This window comes from Liolophura sinensis, chromosome 10, assembly GCF_032854445.1.
Source record: "Liolophura sinensis isolate JHLJ2023 chromosome 10, CUHK_Ljap_v2, whole genome shotgun sequence".
In the NCBI taxonomy this organism is placed as follows: domain Eukaryota; kingdom Metazoa; phylum Mollusca; class Polyplacophora; order Chitonida; family Chitonidae; genus Liolophura; species Liolophura sinensis.
This window is the reverse complement of record NC_088304.1, coordinates 1,396,643-1,423,391: the sequence shown is the minus strand read 5'-3', so window position 1 is coordinate 1,423,391 and position 26,749 is coordinate 1,396,643. Positions and strand designations below refer to the sequence as shown.

At 40.2% G+C, this 26,749-nt stretch overlaps 1 protein-coding gene across 1 annotated transcript; it reads left to right on the top strand.

The window, feature by feature from the left end:
* The first annotated feature begins 54 nt into the window (after nt 1–54).
* Nucleotides 55–18,007, top strand: LOC135476725 (coiled-coil domain-containing protein 62-like). Its single transcript, XM_064756842.1, has 13 exons — nt 55–140; nt 385–443; nt 1,582–1,824; nt 4,896–5,097; nt 6,360–6,526; nt 8,815–8,916; nt 10,272–10,443; nt 10,883–10,984; nt 12,061–12,149; nt 13,553–13,650; nt 15,487–15,928; nt 16,388–16,498; nt 17,927–18,007. The coding sequence occupies exons 1-13, from the start codon at nt 110–112 to the stop codon at nt 17,945–17,947; spliced, it is 1,839 nt and encodes a 612-aa protein (XP_064612912.1). The 5' UTR covers nt 55–109; the 3' UTR covers nt 17,948–18,007.
* The last annotated feature ends 8,742 nt before the right edge of the window (nt 18,008–26,749 follow it).

Below are 26,749 nucleotides of genomic sequence, written 5' to 3'. Positions count from 1 at the left end.
ATTTACCACACTATATATCTCATTACAAGAATAATATGTTTTTTGGTGTTCCAGAACTCCAGGATAGTATTGTATTGAGTTCAGCTGTAATGTGAAGATCAAAGAACAGATGGCAATGTTTTCCTCTACATCTACTTCAGGTAAGAGTGGATTGATCAGACAGGTGTATTATAGAAAGCGAGAACAAACTGTTAGAGGATTCAAAACACTGCACATAGCTACATACCTTGCATTTGTGTACTATTTCGCACCAAAATTTGAATTTCATCAAATTCATCCATAGCTCTTTAAGTAAACTTGCTGACAGAGAAACAAATGAATGATGGCAAAACGTATGCTCGTTCATAGAGGCAATAATAATGCATCCAGAACTACTTAATACAGGTAACAGTCCTCTCATGTCTGGAGGGTCATTCCAACCACAGCACAGCACCCCAGTTAAGGTGAGTAGCCCAGGGTTTATCTCACTAGTATGTTGACCATTCTACCCCGCTATTAGTTGTGGGCCATGTGCGAATAAACATTTTAAATACATGACCTTTCAAACAAAATCGCATGTTTCTCGCAACACACTTGCCGGTACGTTTACCTTCCCGAGTAATATCATTTCATGCTGTTTATGTCTACAAATAAATGAATTTGAGTTTGTTTTGATTTGTTTCGTGATTTATATTAAGGTGAACTTCAGGAATTTCCATCAGCGATAAAAGTGTTTTTTGCACAGTTTATAAATATCGCTTTTGTTTTTCATTTTTCTTATATTTTGCACCCACACACCATGACATTAAAACAAAAAAAAACATTTGTTTCAAGACATTCCATCCTGAGCTCAGCGGTATGACGTCATAATACATGTATAGTAAACTTTTACATTTCCACGCCACGCAACATACATATGCAGCTTTGACCTATCTAGGTCAACTGCCATGGCCTAAGCTTTCCGTTGAATGGTCAGAAGTGCATGACCTCTGTGGAGGTAGTAAAACAGAATGGCAGCTTGAAATATGCATTGTTTGCTACATTATCTTCATTTTTGGGGGTAGAATAGACTTAAGCACCTTCGTCTTGGTGTTTGTTGTGTAACCTGATGCTGCTGAACCTTGTTTCGTACGAACGCTGAGTCAAATTCACGCATTCTCCGGATTTGACTCAGTACGAAACAAGATTAAACCCTTAAGCAGACTTGTCAAAAGTGCTTTAAAATCCCTCACGAGTCCTAGTATAAGATAACAGCAAATGTTTCTTTGGCTCACTTTGTACCTGACATTGTAATTATTTGATTGTTTCCCTTAAGTTCAGTACAGTTTCAGCCCGGATTTCCCGGATTTCTTCAAAATTCATCTGTTTTGGCTTGATTTCTTCCAGTTTTAGCCAGATTTTCTCCATGTTCAAAGCTAATGACAGACCTATACCAAAGTAAAATTATCTGGAGTGTGGCTGAAAACATTGGCGAGAAATGAATTTTTAAACAAAATGATATTTTATTGGACATGCTTTCATTTAAAAAAAAAAATGCTAGTGGAATTTGCATGATAATTTAAAACATTGAAGTAAACCTTTTTGTACATTCATGTTCTCCAGGCTGTGAACGAAAAGGGGTCAGCAATGTTCCCTGCAGGGGGTGCTGACGTCCCCACCCCTGTCCAGTCAGCGGTAACCCAGCCCTCACCGGCAGAGAGGGATATTAATACTCTCAAATCATGTATAAATCATACCAGCGCTCTCAGCCGAGATGGTGCTGCAAGCAAGGGTGTTCTTCCTCGACCACAAGGAAGCTCTTCAAGGGGTACTGCCCGCGTTGATTTCACCTCGGGACATCAACAGGTATATTTCAGTTTTGTATTACAGGGAGAGTGGAGTTAATTGCGATCATGGTGAAATCATTTAGCCTCAATGTTACATGTTATGCTGAGTGTTAGAAAACAAAGGTAGATAAGATTGGTTGTATGTAGCTCCTAGTTTTTTAAAATTTTTGCTGTTATATTAATTCATTCATTCTCTAAATTAAGGGAAAATTGAAACTTTGGAAAGATAGCAATACTAATCACAAATTCAGCCTTTGTCATATATGCTAAATAAGACACTATAAGGGTGTAGGATATGAACAGGGCTGCTGTGTGGATGTGTCTAACATTACTGGTCATATGGAGACAGGGCTGCTATGTGGGTGTGTCCAACATTACTGGTCATATGGAGACAGGGCTGCTATGTGGATGTGTCTAACATTACTGGTCATATGGAGACAGGGCTGCTATGTGGGTGTGTCCAACATTACTGGTCATATGGTGACAGGGCTGCTATGTGGATGTGTCTAACATTACTGGTCATATGGAGACAGAGCTGCTATGTGGATGTGTATAACATTACTGGTCATTTGGGGATAGGGCTGCTATGTGGATGTGTCTAACATTACTGGTAATATGGAGACAGGCTGCTATGTGGATGTGTCTAACATTACTGGTCATATGGTGACAGGGCTGCTATGTGGATGTGTCTAACATTACTGGTCATATGGAGACAGGGCTGCTATGTGGATGTGTCTAACATTACTGGTCATATGGAGACAGAGCTGCTATGTGGATGTGTCTAACATTACTGGTCATATGGAGACAGGGCTGCTATGTGGATGTGTCTGACATTACTGGTCATATGGAGACAGGGCTGCTGTGTGGGTGTGTCTAACATTACTGGTCATATGGTGACAGGACTGCTATGTGGATGTGTCTAACATTACTGGTCATATGGAGACAGGACTGCTGTGTGGATGTGCCTAACATTGCTGGCCATATGGAGACAGGGCTGCTATGTGGATGTGTCTAACATTACTGGTCATATGGAGACAGGGCTGCTATGATGATGTGTCTAACATTACTGATCATATGGAGACAGGGCTGCTATGTGGATGTGTCTAACATTACTGGCCATATGGAGACAGGGCTGCTATGTGGATGTGTCTAACATTACTGGTCATATGGAGACAGGGCTGCTATGTGGATGTGTCTAACATTACTGGTCATATGGAGACTGGGCTGCTATGTGGATGTGTCTAACATTACTGATCATATGGAGACAGGGCTGCTATGATGATGTGTCTAACATTACTGGTCATATGGTGACAGGGCTGCTATGTGGATGTGTCTAACATTGCTGACCATATGGAGACAGGGCTGCTATGTGGATGTGTCTAACATTACTGGTCATATGGGGACAGGGCTGCTATGTGGATGTGTCTAACATTACTGGTCATATGGTGACAAGGCTGCTATGTGGATGTGTCTAACATTACTGGTCATATGGAGACTGGGCTGCTATGTGGATGTGTCTAACATTACTGATCATATGGAGACAGGGCTGCTATGATGATGTGTCTAACATTACTGGTCATATGGTGACAGGGCTGCTATGTGGATGTGTCTAACGTTACTGGTCATATGGTGACAGGTCTGCTATGTGGATGTGTCTAACATTACTGGTCATATGGGGACAGGGCTGCTATATGGATGTGTCTAACATTACTGATCATATGGAGACAGGGCTGCTATGTGGATGTGTCTAACATTACTGGTCATATGGGGACAGGGCTGCTATGTGGGCATGTCTAACATTACTGGTCATAATGTGACAGGGCTGCTATGTGGATGTGTCTAACATTGCTGGCCATATGGAGACAGGGCTGCTATGATGATGTGTCTAACATTACTGGTCATATGGAGACAGGGCTGCTATGTGGATGTGTCTAACATTACTGGCCATATGGAGAGAGGGCTGCTGTGTGGATGTGTCTAACATTGCTGGCCATATGGAGACAGGGCTGCTATGTGGATGTGACTAACATTACTGATCATATGGAGACAGGGCTGCTGTGTGGATGTGTCTAACATTGCTGGCCATATGGAGACAGGGCTGCTATGTGGATGTGTCTAACATTACTGGTCATATGGAGACAGGGCTGCTATGTGGATGTGTCTAACATTGGAGACAGGGCTCCTGTGTGGATGTGTCTAACATTGCTGGCCATATGGAGACAGGGCTGCTATGTGGATGTGTCTAACATTACTGGTCATATGGAGACAGGGCTGCTGTGTGGATGTGTCTAACATTGCTGGCCATATGGAGAGAGGGCTGCTATGTGGATGTGTCTAACATTACTGGTCATATGGGGACAGGGCTGCTATGTGGATGTGTCTAACATTACTGGTCATATGGAGACAGGGCTGCTATGTGGATGTGTCTAACATTACTGGTCATATGGAGACTGGGCTGCTATGATGATGTGTCTAACATTACTGGTCATATGGAGACAGGGCTGCTGTGTGGATGTGTCTAACATTACTGGTCATACGGAGACAATCAACAGTCAGGAGGTTATTTTCAAACAATACATCAGTGAAATCCTTCAGTTTTATTAGACTTGTAAATTCCTAACAGTGTTTTTTTAAGTGTTGAGGGGCCTTCCAGAGGGTTAGACGCCAGTACAGCACAATGACACAGGAGCCTCCCACCAGTGCGGTTGCTGGGAGTTCAAGTCTAGCTCATGCTCGCTTCCTCCCTGGCTGTACGTGGAAAAGTCTGGCAGCAACCTGGAGATGGTCATAGGTTTCGCCCGGACCCTGTCCCGTTTCCTCCCACTATTAAGCTGGCTGCCATCTTCTAAGTAAAATATTCTTAAGAACAAAGTAAAATGCCAATCAAATAAATAAATTTTAATATATGTCTTGAAATGTTATTTTTGGTGCTGAAGCTTACTTTTTTCGAGGAGAATATCATCTTTCTTTCCAAACACATTTCTGAGATCAGTGAGAACTCTCAGAATAAGGCAAAATGAGTAACATACTTGTAGACAAAATTTTAGTTGCATATTTTTTCCACCAGTCCACTTTCGGCTCTATTTACAGGTGATGTATTCCACACTGAGTGAAGGTGAGATGGGGATCATACAGAAGCAGCGTCAGGAGCTGCAGCTGCTCATCTCCGAGTTGCGAGATCGGGACCGTGAGCTCAACAGCATGGTGTCTGCTCACCAGACTCAGCTGCTGGCATGGGAAGAGGACCGACAGAAACTGCTCACAGCCGAACACAAGTCAGCTCACTACGAAAGTACGCCAATAGAACTGCCATAATGGGCAATAACTGCCACATCCCACAAAACGTCAGTGTGATCTCTCACAATCAGGCTTATTGTTAAGGGAATGACCCTTGTAAAAAGATTTGACGTTAAAATTTGACCGACTGGCCCATGTTTAGAGGTAGGACATCAGAATTTCAATCAACCTACAGACAGACAGACAGACAGGGTCAAGTTATAGAGCTACTTGTCACAGCTAGTAAAGTCAGATCATGCCGTCTGTCGGGTTTCAGTTTAAACAAAAAAAAATCTACAGTCGAGCCACAGAGCTGTACCTTCCATTGTGAGCAAGGTGTCTGCTCACCAGACCCTAATGTTCACCTAGGAGGACTGACAAACTGCTCACCATGGAGCACAAGGTTGCTCACTATGAATGTAGGCTGCTCACTATGAACGTAGGCTGCTGTGACCAGGTGTGCTTTACAGGTGCAGATTCAAAATAGCTGCAACACTTTGCAAAACATCTGTGTTGTCTTGTACTCAGGCCCCTTTTAAAGTGAATGACCTCATTATGTAAACAGTTTGGAGGATAAAACTTGACCAACTGCTATGTATAGTATGACAGTGAAGTTGCAGACTTAAAGAACCTGTGACGTTTTCGCTGGCTCAGTCAGGTAAAACAAAAGCAACCATTCAGTCTGTTGTTCTTGAATTACCCATAGTCTGTGTGGTGGAGTTTTAATAATTGGTGTTTTTTTTGTGGAGAAACTACAAGGATACATTTATACAAAAACAAGCAAAAGCTGTATAGTGAGTGGGATTTATTTATTTGATATTTATATTGTGATCAGTGAATAGCTACTTGCTTACAAAATTGTAAGCATCAGAAAGTTACTGTAACTGAACAAAGCAGAAAGGTGAATTTGGGCTAAATATTACAGAATTTGTTGATAGAGATAGGGTTTTAAGTATGGAGACATTTACAGTTGACTTGTAGGCAATCAGTGACGCCAGGTATTGCTCAGGTACATGTACTTCTTTTTAATGAAGATGCACCTCCACATCAACCAATGAACGTACTCGTTTGCGAGGGTATATTTCTTGTACACAGCATTAATTGGTTAAGACGGATTTTGTCACTTTTCGCTAGTATCAGAAAGCTAGGTGTCAACAGAGCACAAAATTGAAGAAGAGAGTAAACTGAATTATTCTAGTCCTGATCTTTTTTGGTAGAATGCTACAAACTCATAGATAAAATGTGATTATGTTCAGCTTCGTTTGTCCATCTTTGCAGGTGATATCAAGGAGTACAAGAAAAGCTTAAACAAGCTGGCAGCGTACGTAAAGACTCTGAAGGAAGAGAGACAAAAGCAGATGGCTGATTTTCAGAAAGTACGTGATGAGCTGAACAAGATGAGTCAAGAAAACGGCAACCAGTCCATGCAACTTAACGAATTCCAGGTAAGGTGAGAGATGGTGCCTGAAAATGGCAACCAGTCCATGCAACTTAACGAATTCCAGGTAAGATGAGAGATGGTGCCTGAAAATGGCAACCAGTCCATGCAACTTAACGAATTCCAGGTAAGATGAGAGATGGTGCCTGAAAATGGCAACCAGTCCAAGCAACCTAACAAATTCCAGGTAAGATGTTAGAAGGTTCCAGAAAATGGCAACCAGTCCATGTAACTTAACGAATTCCAATTAAGATGTGAGATGGTGTCTGAAAACGACAACCAGTCCATGCAACTTAACAAATCCCAGGTAAGATGAGAGATGGTGCCTGAAAATGGCAACCAGTCCAAGCAACCTAACGAATTCCAGGTAAGATGTTAGAAGGTTCCAGAAAATGGCAACCAGTCCATGTAACTTAACGAATTCCAATTAAGATGTGAGATGGTGTCTGAAAGCGGCAACCAGTCCATGCAACTTAACAAATCCAGGTAAGATATGAGATTGTGCCTGAAAATGGCAACCAGTCGATGGAACTTAGCGAATTTCATAGAGGGTGTGCGACGGTGCCTGAAAACAATCACCAGTACATGCAACATAGCGAATTTCAGGCAAAGTGGGAAACGGTGCCTGAAAACGGCAACCAATCCTTGCAACTTAGTAAATTTCAGGTGAGATGTTAGAAGGTGCTCGTGCAACATTTGGCCGTTGTACATTGTAGCACTAAGCGTGAGCAGTGTAGCTAAGGTGCAGTGGTTTGTGCTATGGTCTGCATGGTTTCTCCTTTAACCAGTTTTCTCCACTGAACCAGCATGAAAGTGAAACACTATAACCTTGAGTACAGTGTAAGCATAAATTTTTAATAGAATCTACGTGGGAAAATCTGCTAGCAACCTGCAGATGTTTCTGGGTTTCCCATGGGCTCGGCAGCTGTTGTATGTTTGAGATATTCTTGAGTACAGCATAAAACACCAGTCTAAAAATAAATCATTAAATCAGTCAATCAATCACAGACACAAATGCATCATATCACAAGATTTTAAGTATTTTGACCTCATCTAAAAAAATCAATCCATAAGATCAATCTCTTTCATGTGGTTCTGTATCAGTCCATAAGATCAATCTCCTTCATGTGGCTCTGTATCAGTCGATAAGATCAATCTCCTTCATGTGGTTCTGTATCAGTGCATAAGATCATCTCCTTTATGTGTTTCTGTATCAATCGATAAGATCAATCTCCTTCATGTGGTTCTGTATCAATCGATAAGATCAATCTCCTTCATGTGGTTCTGTATCAATCCATAAGATCAATCTCCTTCATGTGGTTCTGTATCAGTGCATAAGATTATCTCCTTTATGTGGTTCTGTATCAATCCATAAGATCAATCTCCTTCATGTGGTTCTGTATCAATCAATATGATCAGTCCCCTTCATGTGGTTCTGTATCAATCGATAAGATCAATCTCCTTCATGTGGTTCTGTATCAATCCATAAGATCAATCTCCTTCATGTGGTTCTGTATCAATCCATAAGATCAATCTCCTTCATGTGGTTCTGTATCAATCCGTAAGATCAATCTCCTTCATGTGGTTCTGTATCAGTTCATAAGATCAGTCTCCTTCATGTGGTTCTGTATCAATCCATAAGATCAATCTCTTTCATGTGGTTCTGTATCAATCCATAAGATCAGTCTCCTTCATGTGGTTCTGTATCAATCCATAAGATCAATCTCTTTCATGTGGTTCTGTATCAGTCCATAAGATCAATCTCCTTCATGTGGTTCTGTATCAATCCGTAAGATCAATCTCCTTCATGTGGTTCTGTATCAGTTCATAAGATCAGTCTCCTTCATGTGGTTCTGTATCAATCCATAAGATCAATCTCTTTCATGTGGTTCTGTATCAATCCATAAGATCAGTCTCCTTCATGTGTTTCTGTATCAGTCCATAAGATCAATCTCCTTCATGTGGTTCTGTATCAATCGATAAGATCAATCTCCTTCATGTGGTTCTGTATCATTCCATAAGATCAATCTCCTTCATGTGGTTCTGTATCAATCCGTAAGATCAATCTCCTTCATGTGGTTCTGTATCAAACAACATTTATTGTGGTAAATTTGTAAAAAAGTTATTTTTTGGGAAAACATTTTGGGGAAAAAGTTTGACAGTTATCCATTAATAGTTTTCTTAGATTACAAACCTTCTCTTGGGAACATAGTGTTACAAATAAGTCAACCAGGCACCAGTACCCTAAGCAGATACCTAGTCAACAAGTGAATCTGTCATTTGCTCTTCTTACAGATGAAGGACAGGAACATGTCAGAGAATGTTAAGGCTCTGTCTAATGCCATTGGTCAGCTGGAGGCCAGAGAAACAGAGCTGACCACACTGGTCAAGATAAAGGTCAGTCATATGTCTTTATAGTAACGGACTATATATAGCCAGCAAGGTAAAACATGTCTTTATAGTAACAGACTATAGCTAGCAAGGTAAACCGTGTCTGTATTGTAACGGACTGTATATAGCCAGCAAGGTAAACCGTGTCTTTATTGTAACGAACTGTATATAGCCAGCAAGGTAAACCATGTCTTTATAGTAACGGACTATATATAGCCAGCAAGGTAAACCGTGTCTTTATAGTAACGGACTATATATAGCCAGCAAGGTAAACCGTGTCTTTATAGTAACAGACTATGTATAGCCAGCAGGGTAAACCGTGTCTTTATAGTAACGGACCATACATAGCCAGCAAGGTAAACCGTGTCTTTATAGTAACAGACTATATATAGCCAGCAGGGTAAACCGTGTCTTTATCGTAACGGACTATACATAGCCAGCAGGGTAAACCGTGTCTTTATAGTAACGGACTATACATAGCCAGCAAGGTAAACCGTGTCTTTATAGTAACGGACTATACATAGCCAGCAGGGTAAACCGTGTCTTTATCAGAACGGACTATACATAGCCAGCAGGGTAAACCGTGTCATTATAGTAATGGACTATACATAGCCAAGAAGGTAAACCGTGTCATTATAGTAACGGACTATGTATATCCAGCAAGGTAAGCCGTGTCTTTATAGTAATAGAATATGTATAGGCAGCAAGGTAAAACTTGTCTTTATAGTAATGGACTATGTGTAGCCAGCAAAGTAAATCGTATCTTTGTAGTAACGGACTATGTATATCCAGCAAGGTAAACCATGTCTTTATAGTAACGAACTATGTATATCCAGCAAGGTAAACCATGTCTTTATAGTAACGAACTATGTATAGGCAGCAAGGTAAAACTTGTCTTTATAGTAACGGACTATGTAAAGCCAGCAAGGTAAACCGCGTCTTTATAGTAACGGACTATGTATAGCCGGCAAGTTAAGCCTTGTCTTTATAGTAATGGACTATATATAGCGAGCAAGGTAAACCGTGTCTTCATAGTAACGGACCATATATAGCCAGCAAGGTAAACAACATCTAGCATACTAGTATACTTATTTCTGTTTTCTTGAATTTATCTAACAAATGTTTACAGATGTTTTTATTAAGTGATTTGTCATCACTGGGTGGAGTTGGGGAGAGGGGGAGGGGAAATGTGCATTGTGCAGCATGCAAGAAAACAACACAAGATAAAAGATGCATCCAGTTTGTATATAGACACATTGTTGATGGAAGAAGGTTTCAATATTTTTTCTTCTAAGTCTGGCCATTAACTAGAGACAAGTGAATTTCCAAATAGCACATTCAATTTTGCTTTGTTGTGCAAGGACAAGGAGTTGTGTGAGGCGACTGTCCTCCTGAATGAGATGAGAGCGAGGCTGTCACAGATGGACCTGCGCTGTAAGGAGGCTCATGAGCTGGTGCTAGAGACGCAGAGGCAGGCCAAGGATTGGAAACATAAATACACAGAGCTAAAGAGAGACCATGGCAGGCTCAGAGGTAGCAATTTAAAATAGATTTACAAGAATGACATAAACATGTATTGCTGGCAGATTGTAAGCAAAATGCCCCATGTTTGTGGCAATTTCAAAAGTTTTCTGTATTTTAGCCGCACATGTTTGCAGTGGAGAGATGTGATGAACATGTTGTGCAGTTGGTGTTAGTGGTACTGAACCTTATACCGAAGAGTTGCGTTTGTTTATGCGGCCTGATATTTCGTTGAGGAGATTTTCACAGACTGCTTTCCTTGGATTACATGTAGATGTAATACTGCCCCTTCGGCCAAAAGATGTCACATTTTCTTGGATGCTTTTGTACTGTGTGGCAAAAACTAATGTCATGACTGACAGGATGAGAAGAAGAGCTTAAGGTCCGGCTCAAGACCTTGATTGAGCGTAGAGAAAAAACTTTGTCCTAGTACTGTATATTTGTTTTGTAGAGAATTTCAACAGCGTGATGACTCAGTCTCAGAGCAGTTTACAGGAAATGGAGGAGTCCCGCAGGAAGATCAGCGACCTGGAGCGAGAGCTCGCTCTGGCAGGTAAATCTTACCATATCCTTCGATTCCAAAATTGCCAGGGACGTTTACAGTTAAGCTGTTGGTACCAGCTTTAGCTGAATTTCTGTCATCTTTACAAAGATTAGGCTGGCAGAACTGATGTTTCAACGCTATTGAATGTAAATGCCATCAGCCTTTGTTGCCTGGCCATTTCATGGTCATCTGCAGCCTGAAGTCAAGTTTGGGTGAAATGGCATAGAGGCATAGCTACGAAGCATAGAGGCATAGCTACGAGGCATAGAGGCATAGCTATGAGGCAAAGAGGCATAGCTACGAGGCGTAGAGGCATAGCTACGAGGCATAGAGGCATAGCTACGAGGCATAGAGGCATAGCTACGGGGCATAGAGGCATAGCTACGAGGCATAGAGGCCTAGCCACGAGGCAAAGAGGCATAGCTACGGGGCATAGAGGCATAGCTACGGGGCATAGAGGTATAGCTATGAGGCAAAGAGGCATAGCTATGAGGCATAGAGGCATAGCTATGAGGCATAGAGGCATAGCTATGAGGCATAGAGGCATAGCTATGAGGCATAGAGGCATAGCTACGAGGCATAGAGGCATAGCTATGAGGCAAAGTGACATAGCTACGAGGCATCCAGGCATAGTTACGAGGCATAGAGGCATAACCGCGTCCAAGCCAAAAGTCATTACAATTAGTGGTTGTCATTTTGGACTATATTTGAATGCATGTATTCTGTTTTAACTGGAACATTAACTCTGTTTGATAGTTTGGAAATTTTTCGCAGCATACCCTGAACAGGTACTGACTAAGGATTCAGAACACATAGGATGGTTGATGTGAACTGGTTTGAGAAACTAGGTTGGATTTGACAAAAAATGACCAAAACATAAATACGCCGCTAAAATATAAGCTTTATTCAAAGTTGAATGAAAAAGGTCTGTGTTACTATGCTGAGTGTGAATCCTGAATCTTCATGGATCCATCAACCAGATTGCTGCCGTGTAGGTGAAAAATCCTCTAGTATGGCAGTCAAGAAAATAAATAAAATCCAAAAGTTTAGGGATGTGTTTGACCCGTGTATGTCTTCTTTGTAAGGGGAGAGAGAGTGCAGAACTAAGGACATGATGGAGTCGCTGAAGTCCAAACAGGAGAGGAGTGCACAGGAGCTGACCACACTCAGACAGGTACGCAAGTGATAGTGTTCATAAATTTCATGCATGCAGTCAGGAGGTGTATTGGGTATCAGCTGAAGGCTGCGGATTTTATACTCCAAGCTCTGCCCACTTTCCTCCAGCATTTTTGGGCCTATTGGTTGAATTTTGTTCATTTTTCTTAATGCAGTTGCATGATTTTATTCATTTTTCTCCCACCAGTGGTATGATTTTGTTCATTTTCTCCTGCCATTTGTGTGATTTTGTTCATTTTTCTCCCACCATTAGTATTTGTTCATTTTTCTCCCACCACTTGCATGATTTTATTCCTTTTTTCTCCCACCAGTTGTATGATTTTATTCATTTTTTCTCCCATCATTAGTATGAATTTGTTCATTTTTCTCCCACCACTTGCATGATTTTGTTCATTTTTCTTCCACCAATTGTATGATATTCTTCATTGTTCGCCCACCAGTTGTATGTTGTATGATTTTGTTGTTTTCCCCCCACCAGTTATATGATTTTGTTCATTTTCTCCCACCAGTTGTATGATGTTCTTCCTTTTTCTCCCACCAGTTGTATGATGTTCTTCCTTTTTCTCCCACCAGTTGTATGATATTCTTCCTTTTTCTCCCACCAGTTGTATGATGTTCTTCCTTTCTTCCCACCAGTTGTATGATATTGTTCCTTTTTCTCCCACCAGTTGTATGATGTTATTCCTTTTTCTCCCACCAGTTGTATGATGTTCTTCATTTTTTTCCCACCAGTTGTATGATATTCTTCATTTTTCTCCCACCAGTTGTATGATGTTCTTCCTTTTTCTCCCACCAGTTGTATGATATTCTTCCTTTTTCTCCCACCAGTTGTATGATGTTCTTCCTTTTTCTCCCACCAGTTGTATGATATTCTTCGTTTTTTTCCCACCAGTTGTATGATGTTCTTCCTTTTTCTCCCACCAGTTGTATGATATTGTTCCTTTTTCTCCCACCAGTTGTATGATGTTCTTCCTTTTTCTCCCACCAGTTGTATGATGTTCTTCATTTTTCTCCCACCAATTGTATGATGTTATTCCTTTTTCTCCCACCAGTTGTATGATATTCTTCATTTTTCTCCCACCAGTTGTATGATGTTCTTCCTTTTTCTCCCACCAGTTGTATGATATTCTTCATTTTTCTCCCACCAGTTGTATGATGTTCTTCCTTTTTCTCCCACCAGTTGTATATTCTTCATTTTTCTCCCACCAGTTGTATGATATTCTTCATTTTTCTCCCACCAGTTGTATGATGTTCTTCCTTTTTCTCCCACCAGTTGTATGATATTGTTCCTTTTTCTCCCACCAGTTGTATGATGTTCTTCCTTTTTCTCCCACCAGTTGTATGATGTTCTTCATTTTTCTCCCACCAGTTGTATGATGTTCTTCATTTTTCTCCCACCAGTTGTATGACCGTCAGCAGAGAGAACTCTCTTTACTCCAGCTTAACCTGGACTCTTCTCAAGACATCATAGAAAAACAACAAGTCACCTTGAGCAAAAGGTAGGTGGTGTTACCATTTGTTACACCTCACTCAAATCAGATAGAAACAACAGAGTAGTTCAAGTTCAGTTTAAACACAAATAAGATGTTACTGCCATTGTAGTGCTAGAGCATAGAAGCTGTTATGGCCAATCAGAGTGTTGCTCAAGGCAGATTTGCTGAGGTCACATGATTACGCAACATATAGAATGAGAAACACACTGTGTCTGAAGGTATGTGCTGAGAGAATTCATTGGATGACCTAATTCAGACTAATCTGTAACTGGGTCAAAAGTGTTGCAATGTTGAATTCAGTCAAGGGATCATAGTGAAATGGAAAAGAACTCGTGACATTGTTTTATAACGTATGAAAATCAGGTCGCAGAATCTTAAAGGAGAAGAAAACTTTTAAAAAATGATACTATAGGCTGAAAAGAGCACATTTTTTTCTATCTGGTGGTGCCTGCGGCATAATTTTGCCATTTTTGCTCTCCATAGACATAAAGCCTGATAACGGCAAAGCTGGCATAAATCGCATTTATCGCGTCCTCCATCTTTAATACCCTGTAATTTATGCTGGGAGTGTGTTGTCTCTCAGCCAATGAGAGTCGTTAAAACTGCTGGCTTGTTCGTGTAAACTCGAAACCTACGTCCGACATTCTGTTTTCCCTATTGTCAAGCAGAAAACGAACTGTACTGTTTGCTACCTTCTGGAAAGAAGTGTTCTACCGGAAGTGTACGAACTGCACTTCAGCGGTTTCCGACGGCAATTCCCCGTCTAATACAGAAGACTTCAGGATTAGATCTTAGGCAAAATGGAGTTGCCCACAGCGGATTTTGGTGCTGAATTTATTTATAATTTATCAACATGAGGTACATATCAAAATTTTTATGGCATGCACCTGTGAGGAAATGCATACTCTTTTCAGTGGTATTTGTTTGATATTTAAATTTTATTCTCCTTTAAGTTTAGCACAGACTTAGACCAGTGTCCATTTTCCTGATCTTAAGTTCAAGCGTAAGCGCTAAATTAACATCTTTGTCATTATAGAGGAATATAATGTTTTGTAAATTGTGTATGCTCAAAACAATTTTTTTTAGAAACAGAAAGTCTAGATATGTCATGTGTAAGTCACATCACACCTGAATACACAAACCAATTTGATGAAAAAATTCTTCTCAAAAGTAAGAGACATATTTTAGAAATAAGGATTTTTTCGCCTACAGGTAGTGTTAGCTGTGCATTTTAGTATAGCATGAGTGAGTGAATTTATATTTTAGAATTTGTTTGATATTGCAACCATATTTCTACTCTCTCCATGACAGACCATTCAAATCTACCGACCAAATGCTGTCAACAGAGACCTGGTTTTCTGAATGATGTTACCCATGTCAGCCAATCAATACTCTGTACAACAAAAAACAGTTACAAATTTGCATTGATTGAAGTGCAGGTGTGTCTTCGTTAATATTCACACAAGCTTACAAGAGGCATGTTGTCAACTACCGAGCCTTGCATTTCCAGGGAAATAAAAACTTTCAGCAGTACCTGGTGTCAAGGACCATAAATAGTCGCATTGCCTAAAACCTGATCTCAATAAACGTGGTAAACTTTGGCCTGTATTCACTCCCCTGCTTCTTTCATTTGCAGTAACTACACAGCAATGGCATGATGATGTTACAATCATGTCCATTGGTCAGTCTGGATTATGTTAATTAGCCATAATTCAGATTTGGGAGGTTTTCAGCAGTGGTTGTACATTTCAGGCTACGAGCAGAACCATATTTATTGCGTTTATGTCATTTGTTTTCTTTTGTTTTATTCTATTGACATTGTACTGTTGCTTTGTTTGACAGCCAGTCAGATCCAGGACTTCAGCTCAATGCTTCTTCTACAAGGACATCTTGTGTGAACTCTGATGGAATACCAGAGGTGAATGCTGATGGACTAGAGTACTGTTGTGATGGAATGTTGACATCACAGAACGAAGTATTATCACCCCCAAATGCACCAGCAGCCTTTGACCTTGAGACAAGGTCACCAGTAGCGCACAAAGAAACATCAACTCCTCACAATCCCTTGTTGTCAACGCAGCCAGATTTAATGTCTGGTAGCATCGCAACATCAGCAGTCGCAGAATCTGAAGATAAAGAGACAAGCTTGGAAGAGGAACGGCAGAAATTTGACGAGTTGTACATGAAGTTCTTGCAGGACCCAGACTGTCCTGGAACAGCAGAGTCCAGTCTGATATCTATGAACACTGTAGACCTGGAGATCTCTGTCACAAGTGGAAGAGAAGTAAGTTTTCCGTGAAACGTCACATCATGATCTTTAATATGACTAGCAGGTATTTTAGATAATTCTGTATTTGGTCTTAAAATCTTCCATTTACCTCAGCAAAACTTTAGGTTTTAATGATGAACAGGAAGTTTGATAGCCTAAAATTATGGGTGTTATGATCAATTTATTGTTGTGGTGTTTTTGCTGTACTCAGACTATTTCACGTTTATGATGGACAGCATGATGGTGGGAGGAAAGCGGGCAGAGCCTGGGGGAAAGCCGATACAATGAATGTTAATTACAATACATAAAAGTCTTCTGTCAGTCAGTGTAACTTTCATTTCATCAAGGAGACCATTCCCCTGCAAACTTTGGGAGTGTGTGGAGCAAAGACATTCTCCACCCACCCACCTCCACATTGTGCCTATCATGATGGAACATAAAAACTAAAACAGTGCACTTTATTGTGGTTTGTAGGAGAGCGTCTCCCCAACCAGCAAACTCCACCGTCTGTTAGCCGAGTCTCGTCTGATGGTACAGAAGCTAGAACAGTCCACTATCACACACAGGGGGGATGCCCCTACCCAGGTGGGTCAGCGTCTAAAGGAAAAGTCCATTTAATTCTCTTCTCCTCTCCTCAGTTTTATTGAGTACTTGTAAGGTGATAAAGTTTCCTGCCTAAGTGATTTGGGCCAACACTGTTGTTCATCCCTTACCTTATAACCAAGATTTATGTGCAAACTAGTCAATTAGTACTCAGTGATTACTCCAGCTTAGACCTGAGTTTCATGGGAAAAGTTATCCAGTTGACAAAATAAGGACAGTTTTTCATGTATTTTACCAGTTTTACTGTGAAGTGTTGTAGGTCTTGTTCGATCCCATGAATGTTATAAGAGGTCATGATGGCAGTCATCAGTAAGATCCGTATCGAGAGTACATGTGTAGACATATTACAAATAGGTACACAAGGGGAAAATTGTTTTTCATTGGATTAGACAAAAATATGCTGTATACATTTGGCAACTGACCATACCCACTTGATACGTTGAAGAGTTTCAAAAAGTAAATAATCTGAGCATTTGTAATCTCTTCTATGAAGGTTAAAGTGTGGTTTTTGGGGGGTTTTTTGTAGGAAAATGAGACCACTTTCTGTTGAATTCCTTTGTTTTGAAGTCTGAAGTCTTTTGTTTCACCAGAATCATAGGGTACAATTTCACATCAGTAGGCAAAAAGATTTACAACAGAAACATACTGATATTATTGTTGGTATGAACATGGCAGGAATAAGGCTCCAAAAGAACTTGTTCTCTCCCGTTGTGTAGAGAAGTATCCCGTTGTGTAGAGAAGTATCCCGTTGTGTAGAGAAGTATCCCGTTATGTGGAGAAGTATGCCGTTGTGTAGAGAAGTATGCTGTTGTGTAGAGAAGTATCCCGTTGTGTAGAGAAGTATCCCGTTGTGTAGAGAAGTATCCCGTTGTGTAGGAGAAGTATCCCATTGTGTAGAGAAGTATCCCGTTGTGTAGAGAAGTATCCCATTGTGTAGAGAAGTATCCCGTTGTGTAGAGAAGTATCCCATTGTGTAGAGAAGTATCCCGTTGTGTAGAGAAGTATCCCGTTGTGTAGAGCTGTGCCATATATAGGATACATATGCCATCAACATTTTATGTAATGATAAATACTGTGATAGATAAGTACTAACAATATGCACAATAGATAATAGTGATAAAAGTGCATGCGATATGGCCAAAATGTTTGTGTGAAGATATCATATTGTAACAATAAAGTGAGTCTATAAAGTAAGATTTAATTAATGAGGTAGAGTTAACATTTCTGAGAGCTATGATTGTTAATTTATACAAAATGTTAAGATTAATTAGAAAAAAATAGGCAGTGGTCTTAGAAACTTAATCTTAACAAATTAAAGCCGCTTGTTGGAAGGTGGGTGGGGTGTGGATACCAAGACATTAGAGTCTTGTATTAGTGTTGTCTAAATTTCTTCTACTTCTGTATTTTCAGGTTGAGGCAGGCCAAAACTAGACCTCATGTTGGTTTAGGGACGTCCTCTTTTAGCAAACCTGACTCCATGCCTGTGGAGGATATACATTTGTGATCTTTTTTTTTAAAAACATTCCAAGTTCTTTCTTGTTGGTGCTGTTAAAAGTTGTTCATTTATATTTTTGGATAATGCTCTTAACCTTCTCAATTTTCTTCACTCTTCAGTCATTTAACCGTCCATTTGTGTTCATCTTAGCACACGTCTGTGATATGAAAACAATTTTTTATGAGTCACCACCTCATTTTGATGTAGAACATTCAAGGCATCAAACTATTCATTTTTTCTAAAGCCATGTGTTAATAATGTGCCACACCGCTTTAGTGTTTAGAATGAAGATACCATTGTACAAGACATTTATGGTCGCTTTCGGCTATCAGTAAACACAAAATAAAAGAGTTTCATGAAATGCTGTTAGCTGTATGTAGTGGAACTTATGCTAATTGTTTCACTTGTAAGTTATTTTTTTTATTTTATCGGCTACATAAATTATTGAACAGAATATGTTCTGACAGATCTGAAATGTTTCATTAATGGTTGAGAAACCACCCTGGTTACTGATAACAAATATGAAATTATGTAGGAATTTACATATTTTGTCTTTAAATATTAATAAACTGAAGTGATGAAACTGATTTTTTGCTTTTCTATAAAATATTATAAAATTGCTTGAGCAATAGACTTAATCTTTAGGCTTTGATTTTCCTTAATACTTCAGCCTTGGAAAAATTTTCACATTTCCTCCACCTTAGCAAAATTTCAAAATTTTCGTGTTTCTTCCAGCTTGGCAAGATTGACACATTTCATATATCTCTTAAACCGTGACATTTCCTTATTTATTCAAGCCTGACAAAATTTCAGAGAAACTGTTACGCAAGATTTTAGTTGCAGAAACATGCAGATAATTTTGTAGAAGCTCTCATGTAACCATGTCAGGATGTCTGATGGATTTTCTCCAATACGGTAGGATGCCTTATTCATGGGTACATGTCCACACGTCGGCCTTTATATCAAGCAGTACACAAACCTGTGCACTGAAACGCCAGAATCAAGCCCGTACGTGGGAAGGTCTGCCAGCAGTCTGCGGATGGTCGTGGGTATTCCCTGGGCTCTGCCCAGATTCTGCCCACCATAATGCTGGCTGCCGTCGCACAAGTGAAATATTCTTGGGTACAGCGTAAAACACTAATTAAATAAATAAATAGAGACAAGCCTTGCTTGTTCATTCTGGCCAAGCGGTTATCATGCTAGCACAGCACAATGACCCATCAGCTTTTTACCAGTGCAGTTGCTGTGAGTTCTAGTCCAGAGTTCAGACTGGTTTCACCTCCGGTCGTACGTGGGAAGGCCTGCCAACAATCTGAGGATGGTCGTGGGTGTCCCTCGGGCTCTGCCCGGTTTCCTCCTACGATAATGCTGACCGCCGTCATATAAGTGAAATATTCTTGAGTACGGTGTAAAACTCCAATGAAATAAATAAATCATTCTGACCGCACTCATTGTTTGATAGTCTTTGTTTACAGTTAGGAATTGAAACATCAGACAGGGAATCTTCAAAGTTTTCGCGGCATTGGTTGCAATAAACCATTTATAGCTCTTATGGCGCAGTTAAGGTGGACTTGCGTGAATATCATCTAATCTGTTCATAAGGTTAGTAGTTTACCATGGGTATAAATCTCAAAACATTTAATAATACAAATATACACGTACTGTATGTGGGCAAAGATCTGGGCCATGACTAAGTTGGGCCATGACTAAGTTGGGCCATGACTAAGTTGCCTGTGTTGCCTGCTTCCGGGAGTTCTTTTGATATTGAAAAAGTGTTAAAGTGAACATAAAGTCTGCCACTATATATGCATAGAGAAATGATATAGGACACAGTTATCAGAGAAAAATGTGTAAAAACTTCTATAAAGTATTGAAAGCCGAGAAGATGAGATTCAGCGGTGGGGATATGGCACTGACGGACAATTCACTGCAAGTCGCCATGTTGTAGAAGCCCTCATGAACTTGATCAATCACTAGCGCTGAAAGTGTCACGCGTTAATTGGCTGTCACGTCAAAAAAACTATTGGTTCTCGATTGTCGGTGTGGTTTCTTATAGTGGATAGACAGATACTGATGCAATAAAGTGGATTTTGCAGTTAGTTTAAGTGTTAAACTGGTGCATTTTTGTCCACACATTTATTAGCAGTTAACTGAGGACGGTTGCCCGTGTCACAATGCGTAGGTCTACATGTTGCGCAGGGTCCTGCAGTAACTTGTCAGGGTGGGCTGGCAAGAAAGCCGCCTCTCGAGAGTCATTGCTTGAAGAAAAATATTGTGACTTGGCATTATTTTTCCGCAGGAAAGTCAGTTTTATTACTAAAATATCTTCCCAAAATGTGAACGAAAGGGTCTGTTATCAATTAGAATGTGCTGCTATGCTCGGTAAATCGCCTGAGGCCTGGCCTAATGTTTACATCCATGCAGGACGAGGACGAGCAGGACCGCTATACACAACGCTTGAGTCCACGAACATCGGCCTGACCGAGTGCCAAACTAAAAGAAACATCGGCCCTTTGAAACGGAGCAGAGTTTTTGTGACGACACTCTAGATATCTATAACATGGCAAAATGGCGTCACGAAGTGAGTGGCCAGGTACTGACGATTGCTTGCTATTTATTTTGTTGATAAGCGATGCAGAATTTTAAAAATATTTTTGGAACATTTCTGAAATACTACATTATTAATTAATTCAGCTTTAGTGACAGACTTTATGTTCACTTTAAAGAGGATTATTTGGGAGGCAGGCACTGCTTGGTTAGCTCAGATCAAGCATGCTTGAGTCTACTACGAAAACAACCGCCCAAGCTTCGCCTGCTACTTGACTTATTTCTAGCTTTGCCAGGCACTTGACTTACTCCTAGCTTTGCCAGTCACTTGACAAACTCCTGGCTTTGCGGGGCACTTGACAGACTCCCAGCTTTGCCAGGCACTTGACAGACTCCCAGCTTTGCCAGGCACTTGACAGACCCCTAGCTTTGCCGGGCACTGGACAGACTCCTAGCTTCGCCAGCTACCTGAAAGGCTCCTAGTTTTGATGGGCACTTGACAAACTCCTAGCTTTGCGAGGCACTTCACAAACTCCTAACTTTGCCAGGCATTTGACAGACTCCTAGCGTTGCAGGGCACTCGACAGACTGTAGGGTTTATAGCCTTTCTTTCCTTTTTTCATGGTCCAAGAGCAACCAATTTTTGATGAGCAGGCAAACATGGTTATCCACTAACGTGTTTTCAAGGTCATTTACGGAGGAAGGGTCACAATAAAGGTTGTCAAGGTCAGTGACGAGAGCGTCATCCACCAGCGTGGATGGTTTCTGTGCATCTTCGTTCCATCAAAGTTACCCAATCTCTAGCGGACGATTTCTTACAGTGTGTGGTTTTATGCGACGACGGTGTGGAATGATTCCAATGATTTCTGCGGCTGTTTCTGAGATGTGTCAAACTAATCCATCGATATTGCACAGGCGTTGTCACCCGTGGCTGAGCGTGAACGATCCTTACGTGATGAAAAATTCCCTGGCGTTGGGCGAGCTTGGCCATGGTGTTTCTTTGACGATGCATCTGCTTTGCGACCTCCTGTTGTGTTAATCCTGCAGTAACCGTCTGATAACTTTCGTTTAACTCAGACTTAGCATGACATCGTAATGTCGTTGAGTGAATGAGTGAACGCTTGCAATGGCTTAAGTGTGACTATTCAATGACACACAAAACTGGCAAATCGAAGCATGCAAAGTCGTTAAATACTTACCACGTGGCAAAAGTGTCGCGTGGTCCGTATATTTCATGTACCGCGTAGTTTCCTCTGTGGATGCGTATTCCGACGTCGTTTAGAACGAATATTAATGTAGGATAAGTACTTGTTATTCGTTCAATCGTTTCTGCAATTCTGAAAACTTTAATGTACGGTAGCTTTTTTTTGACCGAGTATATATGTCACACGCGGGAAAGTTTGTTTAACTTACCGGACTTTTGGTCGTTGGTTTACCGCTGGTATTGTACGATTCCCTGTACTTTTAAAGCTCTTAAAGAGACCTTTAAATCTTAATCAGTTGAATGAATTACGGTATTGTTCTAATAAGAAAACGTCTCGTTGTATGCTTTCCTGTTGTATGTACATGGCAATGCCAACTGTTTATTTAATCGGCACTTAAAGTCTAATAAATTATTTAGCTTCCATGTCCATGTCAGGTGATAGAAGATGGACAGAGCTTGGACGAAACCTAGAAGATAATGCACCCATGCATTCCAGAAAGTACTGAAAAGATTGCAGTATCTCGTGGCATACTGATGTTTGACAGTTCAAGTGCACTTTTGAACAATTGGGAAAGTATAAAAACGTCGACGTCCTTGTCCAAGCACAGTTGGAAAGACGCACGAAAACAACCGAGCGTCACCGACGTAATACGGAACGTAACGGGTGGCAAGCGTCGTATTCGGTAACGTCCGTAATTGACGCAACAAAGGGCAAGTCATACCATAGTTACGCTGTCAACCACAATGGCAGAATAGCTTTCCTGGGAAGAATTCAATCAGACCGCGAAGTTAGCGACTTATATGAACCTACAGAGTCATCAAAACGTGTATTTATACAGCAAAGAAGATGTTTTCTAAACTCGTGTGCGTTTCTGCTGTCTGCCTGATATTGGCACTAAACGGTTGGGAGAAAGAAGAAATCCCGAACAGAGACAAGATGGCATATGGGGATATTGACCAGTAAGTATTTATTGATTGATTGATCGGTTGATTGGTGTTTAATGCCGTGCTCAAGAATTTAGTAAGGAAGTTGTTATATTCTTAAAACAGAACTGCTATGTAGAACTTAAATAATGTTAAATCTGACATTTCGTCAGTAGTGGAGCAAAGAAAGTCTTTTGATTGAGAGGCGAGTATCTTGTGTTCGCCGAGAACAGATGAATGGGGCATTTGCTGGCTCCTTGCGATTGTCAGGCCCTTGTGACCGTGTGATGGCGAATTAAGAACAATAGTTTACTCCACTTCCCTCCACCCATGCATGTATATAAACCTAACCACTGTGGTATATGCAAGCCAAAATTCTTGTCTTAGTGTTAAACATCAGTCAAATAAATAAATGAATAAATCATAAATAAATAAAGTGTCCAACTGGAGTAGATTTACCCCCCAGCCAGAATGGTTATATATTTACGCCAGTGTAGGTGACCATGTAAGTTCTGCTAAAGTTCATGGCCACTTTACGAGTTGACACAAATTGTGTTCTGAATTTACGAACAATAACTACTAATAATTCAACTTAACTTTATATGGGGACCGATTTCATGAAGCTCGCTTGGCTAAGTAAGCCCTTAACTACCATGGCAACATATGTTGTAGAGATATAAAGTGCACTTAGCTAAGGGCAACGTAACACGAAGCTTCATGAAACCGACACTAGGCTTTTTTCAGCGAGCTTTTGTATATTCTGCATGCGACCACACGTAGGCCTATATACATTTGGTCACACTCTTCATTAAAACCCCAACGCTACGCCACTTAACTAGTTCTGCCAAATGCATCTGAAAGACACTTCACGAACTGAGACATGCATGTGAACATATGTGTATTAAGGGAGTTTTGGTACTTTAAGCCTATGTCTTTTGCCTGAAAATACCGATTCAATTTTCTGTTCTGCTATCTGTTTTGAAGCAGAACCCCAAAGCTGGACCTTCTAAGTTGCGCATAGATGCTTTTGTGCTACCTGGTTCGATTCCGATCAGGGCAATGCCAAAATTGTGCAATTTAGTCCAATTTAGGTTTTTAAAATGGAACTAGCTCAAATAATGTTTTTTTAAATGCAGTTTACATAATTAGCTTACAAAGCAAAAATATTGTGTCTATGGAACATTTAGTATTAAAATAAGGTGTTGGGGTTCTCTTTTAAGCATCAAAACTTAAGAGGCATGTGTCACAGAAATTCTGCCAGAATTTTTTTCAGGTGTAGCAAAAAGCTCATGTGGTAGTCTGATAGTTTACATCTTACCATGCACACTGGCGTGTGAAACAGGCCATGTCTTCAGTTAAAATTTATACATATACATCACATTCATTTTTCTCTTTTTTTAAATCAGGCTGGACGACCCGGATGGAGATGTTTGGCTTATTCAATTGCCAGAATTTATGGGATGCTGCCATGGTGATACAAGTGAATGCCATTGGTGGAAATTCCGTTCCGCGACATGTACCGGAAGTGACGATTGGCAAAAGATCTTTGCCGAGTTCAGACCGAACTTTGGATTTTTTGAAGCAGTATGGGTAAATACCTCATTGACTGTTTCATCTTTTACTAGTAAGGCAACACTGAAGCTGCGTGGAAGTAAAAGTACAGTGAATTCTTAAGATAAGGAAGTATATAAACTTAAATTAGCATCATGATAAAATCATTATAAACGTATATTAACAAAACGAGTGTAACGTTTCATAATGTCTTATAGGCCTTTGCGAAACCCACTGATATCAGTCGTGCGCTCCTAGGAATGGTAACACACGGACGTTAAAAGAGTTCTGAGTAAAAAAGGATCAAGAAAACTGTATAGTGTTTGTCATGCAAGAGCAATTTTTAGGTTTCATTTGTGTAGGCGGACTGATATATTGGCTGAGTGATTTCGAGCCATCCTGTCGCATAAAGTGGTATATGGTTTGAAATCGTGCGTGATAAAAATGTGAATGAATGAAACTTCAGTGATCGTCAGCAACACAAAAAGGCAACCTGAATACTAGTGTATGAAGTCATGGTGAATTTTGTTTGTCAAGCAAGATGCAGATTATTTTGTGCTGGTCTCCTGATCACGTGGCTATCTTAGACTTAAGTCACAATTTGAAACAATAAATTTGGTATGTTCCTTACCGTTATTTTAGCTGAAATTTGTTGTACAATAACTTATCCAAAATTTACGGTGCCAAGCAATACCTGCACCTAGTTACATCAAAAAGGACAATATTAATATGATTTGAAATTTTAACTTAAGTTTGAGATCCGTTAATTGGTGATCCCGGGGCCAGACCTTTGGCGGCTGATAGCTATAGTCCCAGCTATGTACGTTGAACAGTGAACTCCAAACCAATAACCCATCATTTTAAGACTGTATGATTTTCCTTTCCCTTGTACACAGGCCTTGTTGAAAAGGATAGACCAACTCCCGATCAGTAACACGGTCTGCTCACTAGTCTCCTGTGCTCCCTTCCTTCTCTGTCTCATCTACAACAGGCTAATTAACAAAGGTGGGGGAGAGTTAATTATTAATTAAAACTACATGTGAATTTAACGATCGTAACAATTTCGATGTAGCAATAAAACATGTGGATTGCGGCAATTAAGATTAGTATGATGAGGCTTATTTATTTATTTATTTATTTGACTGATGTTTATATCATACCTGTGGTCAAAATTAGTTTGCTCATTCCACGACCAAGGCTGGGTTTGAACCCACACCACGTGTACCTGGCGGATTTGGAGTTGTACCCCTTATTTCACTGAGCATAATTGCCTCGTGCTCCAAAGTTTAGAATAAGCACTGGCGAATATGTCTGCAACAGATGTATCGCCATTGTACTTTGCAGACTATATTTTTTGGATCACATGAAACCGTAGTATATTTATGAATACATTTTTGACGGTTCAAAGACTGGTTGAGTTCTTATCTCTCCCGCATCGGTTTGGAGCCACTTGTGAACATCTATGATGAAGCTGACTGGCCACAAGACATGGTTTACAGCCAGGGATGGGACGAAGACCAACAACTGCTAGAAAGACACCGTAAGTATATAGCATATAAAACCGTTGTCTTCTGTCAATAATGTTGGTCTGATTAGGGTTAGTATTTTAAAATAAAAGACAACAGTAGACCAAATGCACATATGCTTCGATAAAGTATCCCAAAATGAAAAACAAAAATACATACCTATTTAATTTTGTGATTTTGCATAGGCAGTAGTTTGAAGTTCAAAGGAAGCAAAATCGTGCACATTGTGAAAATCTAAAGCGCCGCCGTGCTATCAGTTTTAACCAACCATGCAAAGCGCCGCCATGCTATCAGTCTTAACCAACCATGCAAAGCGCCGCCATGCAATCAGTTTTAACCAACCATGCAAAGTGCCGCCATGCTATCAGTTTTAACCAACCATGCGTGACTTATTTCTGTACCTGGAGAGCGCACGTGAACATGCGCTGTTTTGCTCTTTAGGCATTCGTGCCTTCTAAGAATTCTAAATTAAAAGTTGATTACCAAGCATCTCAGAACAAAATGACCGTTTGGATCTGTTTCTACCCTCTTCCGAAATAACTCAGAGCATATTATTTGCTGCATTTCTTTTTAAAATGTGTGAATATACTTTTCCTTTTAAACAAGCTGAGCTAATTATTTAAAAAAAAAATGTCTTCATAGTACATAGCTTTATTTACAAAACATGAATTTCTATGCAAAATATGTGGTGAGCTAATGATTTTGAAAAACTTGGTCATATATAACACATTACTTTATGTGCAAAACGTGATTTACCAAGCAAATTACATTAAATTGCATTACCACATTCAAGACCAAATCCTACGTGCGACAGTGTTAATTAGGACCGAAGCCCTTCAGTACTCGTTAAGTGTTTTGCGTTCTTTCTGACATTAGACAGAAGTTACGTCCCTTTAGCATTTGGTTGCGTTATTTTGCGCACGGCCCTAACATACCCTATAGCTGTACTAACTGTGTACTGTACTTGATTTTCAGGAGTCGAAATT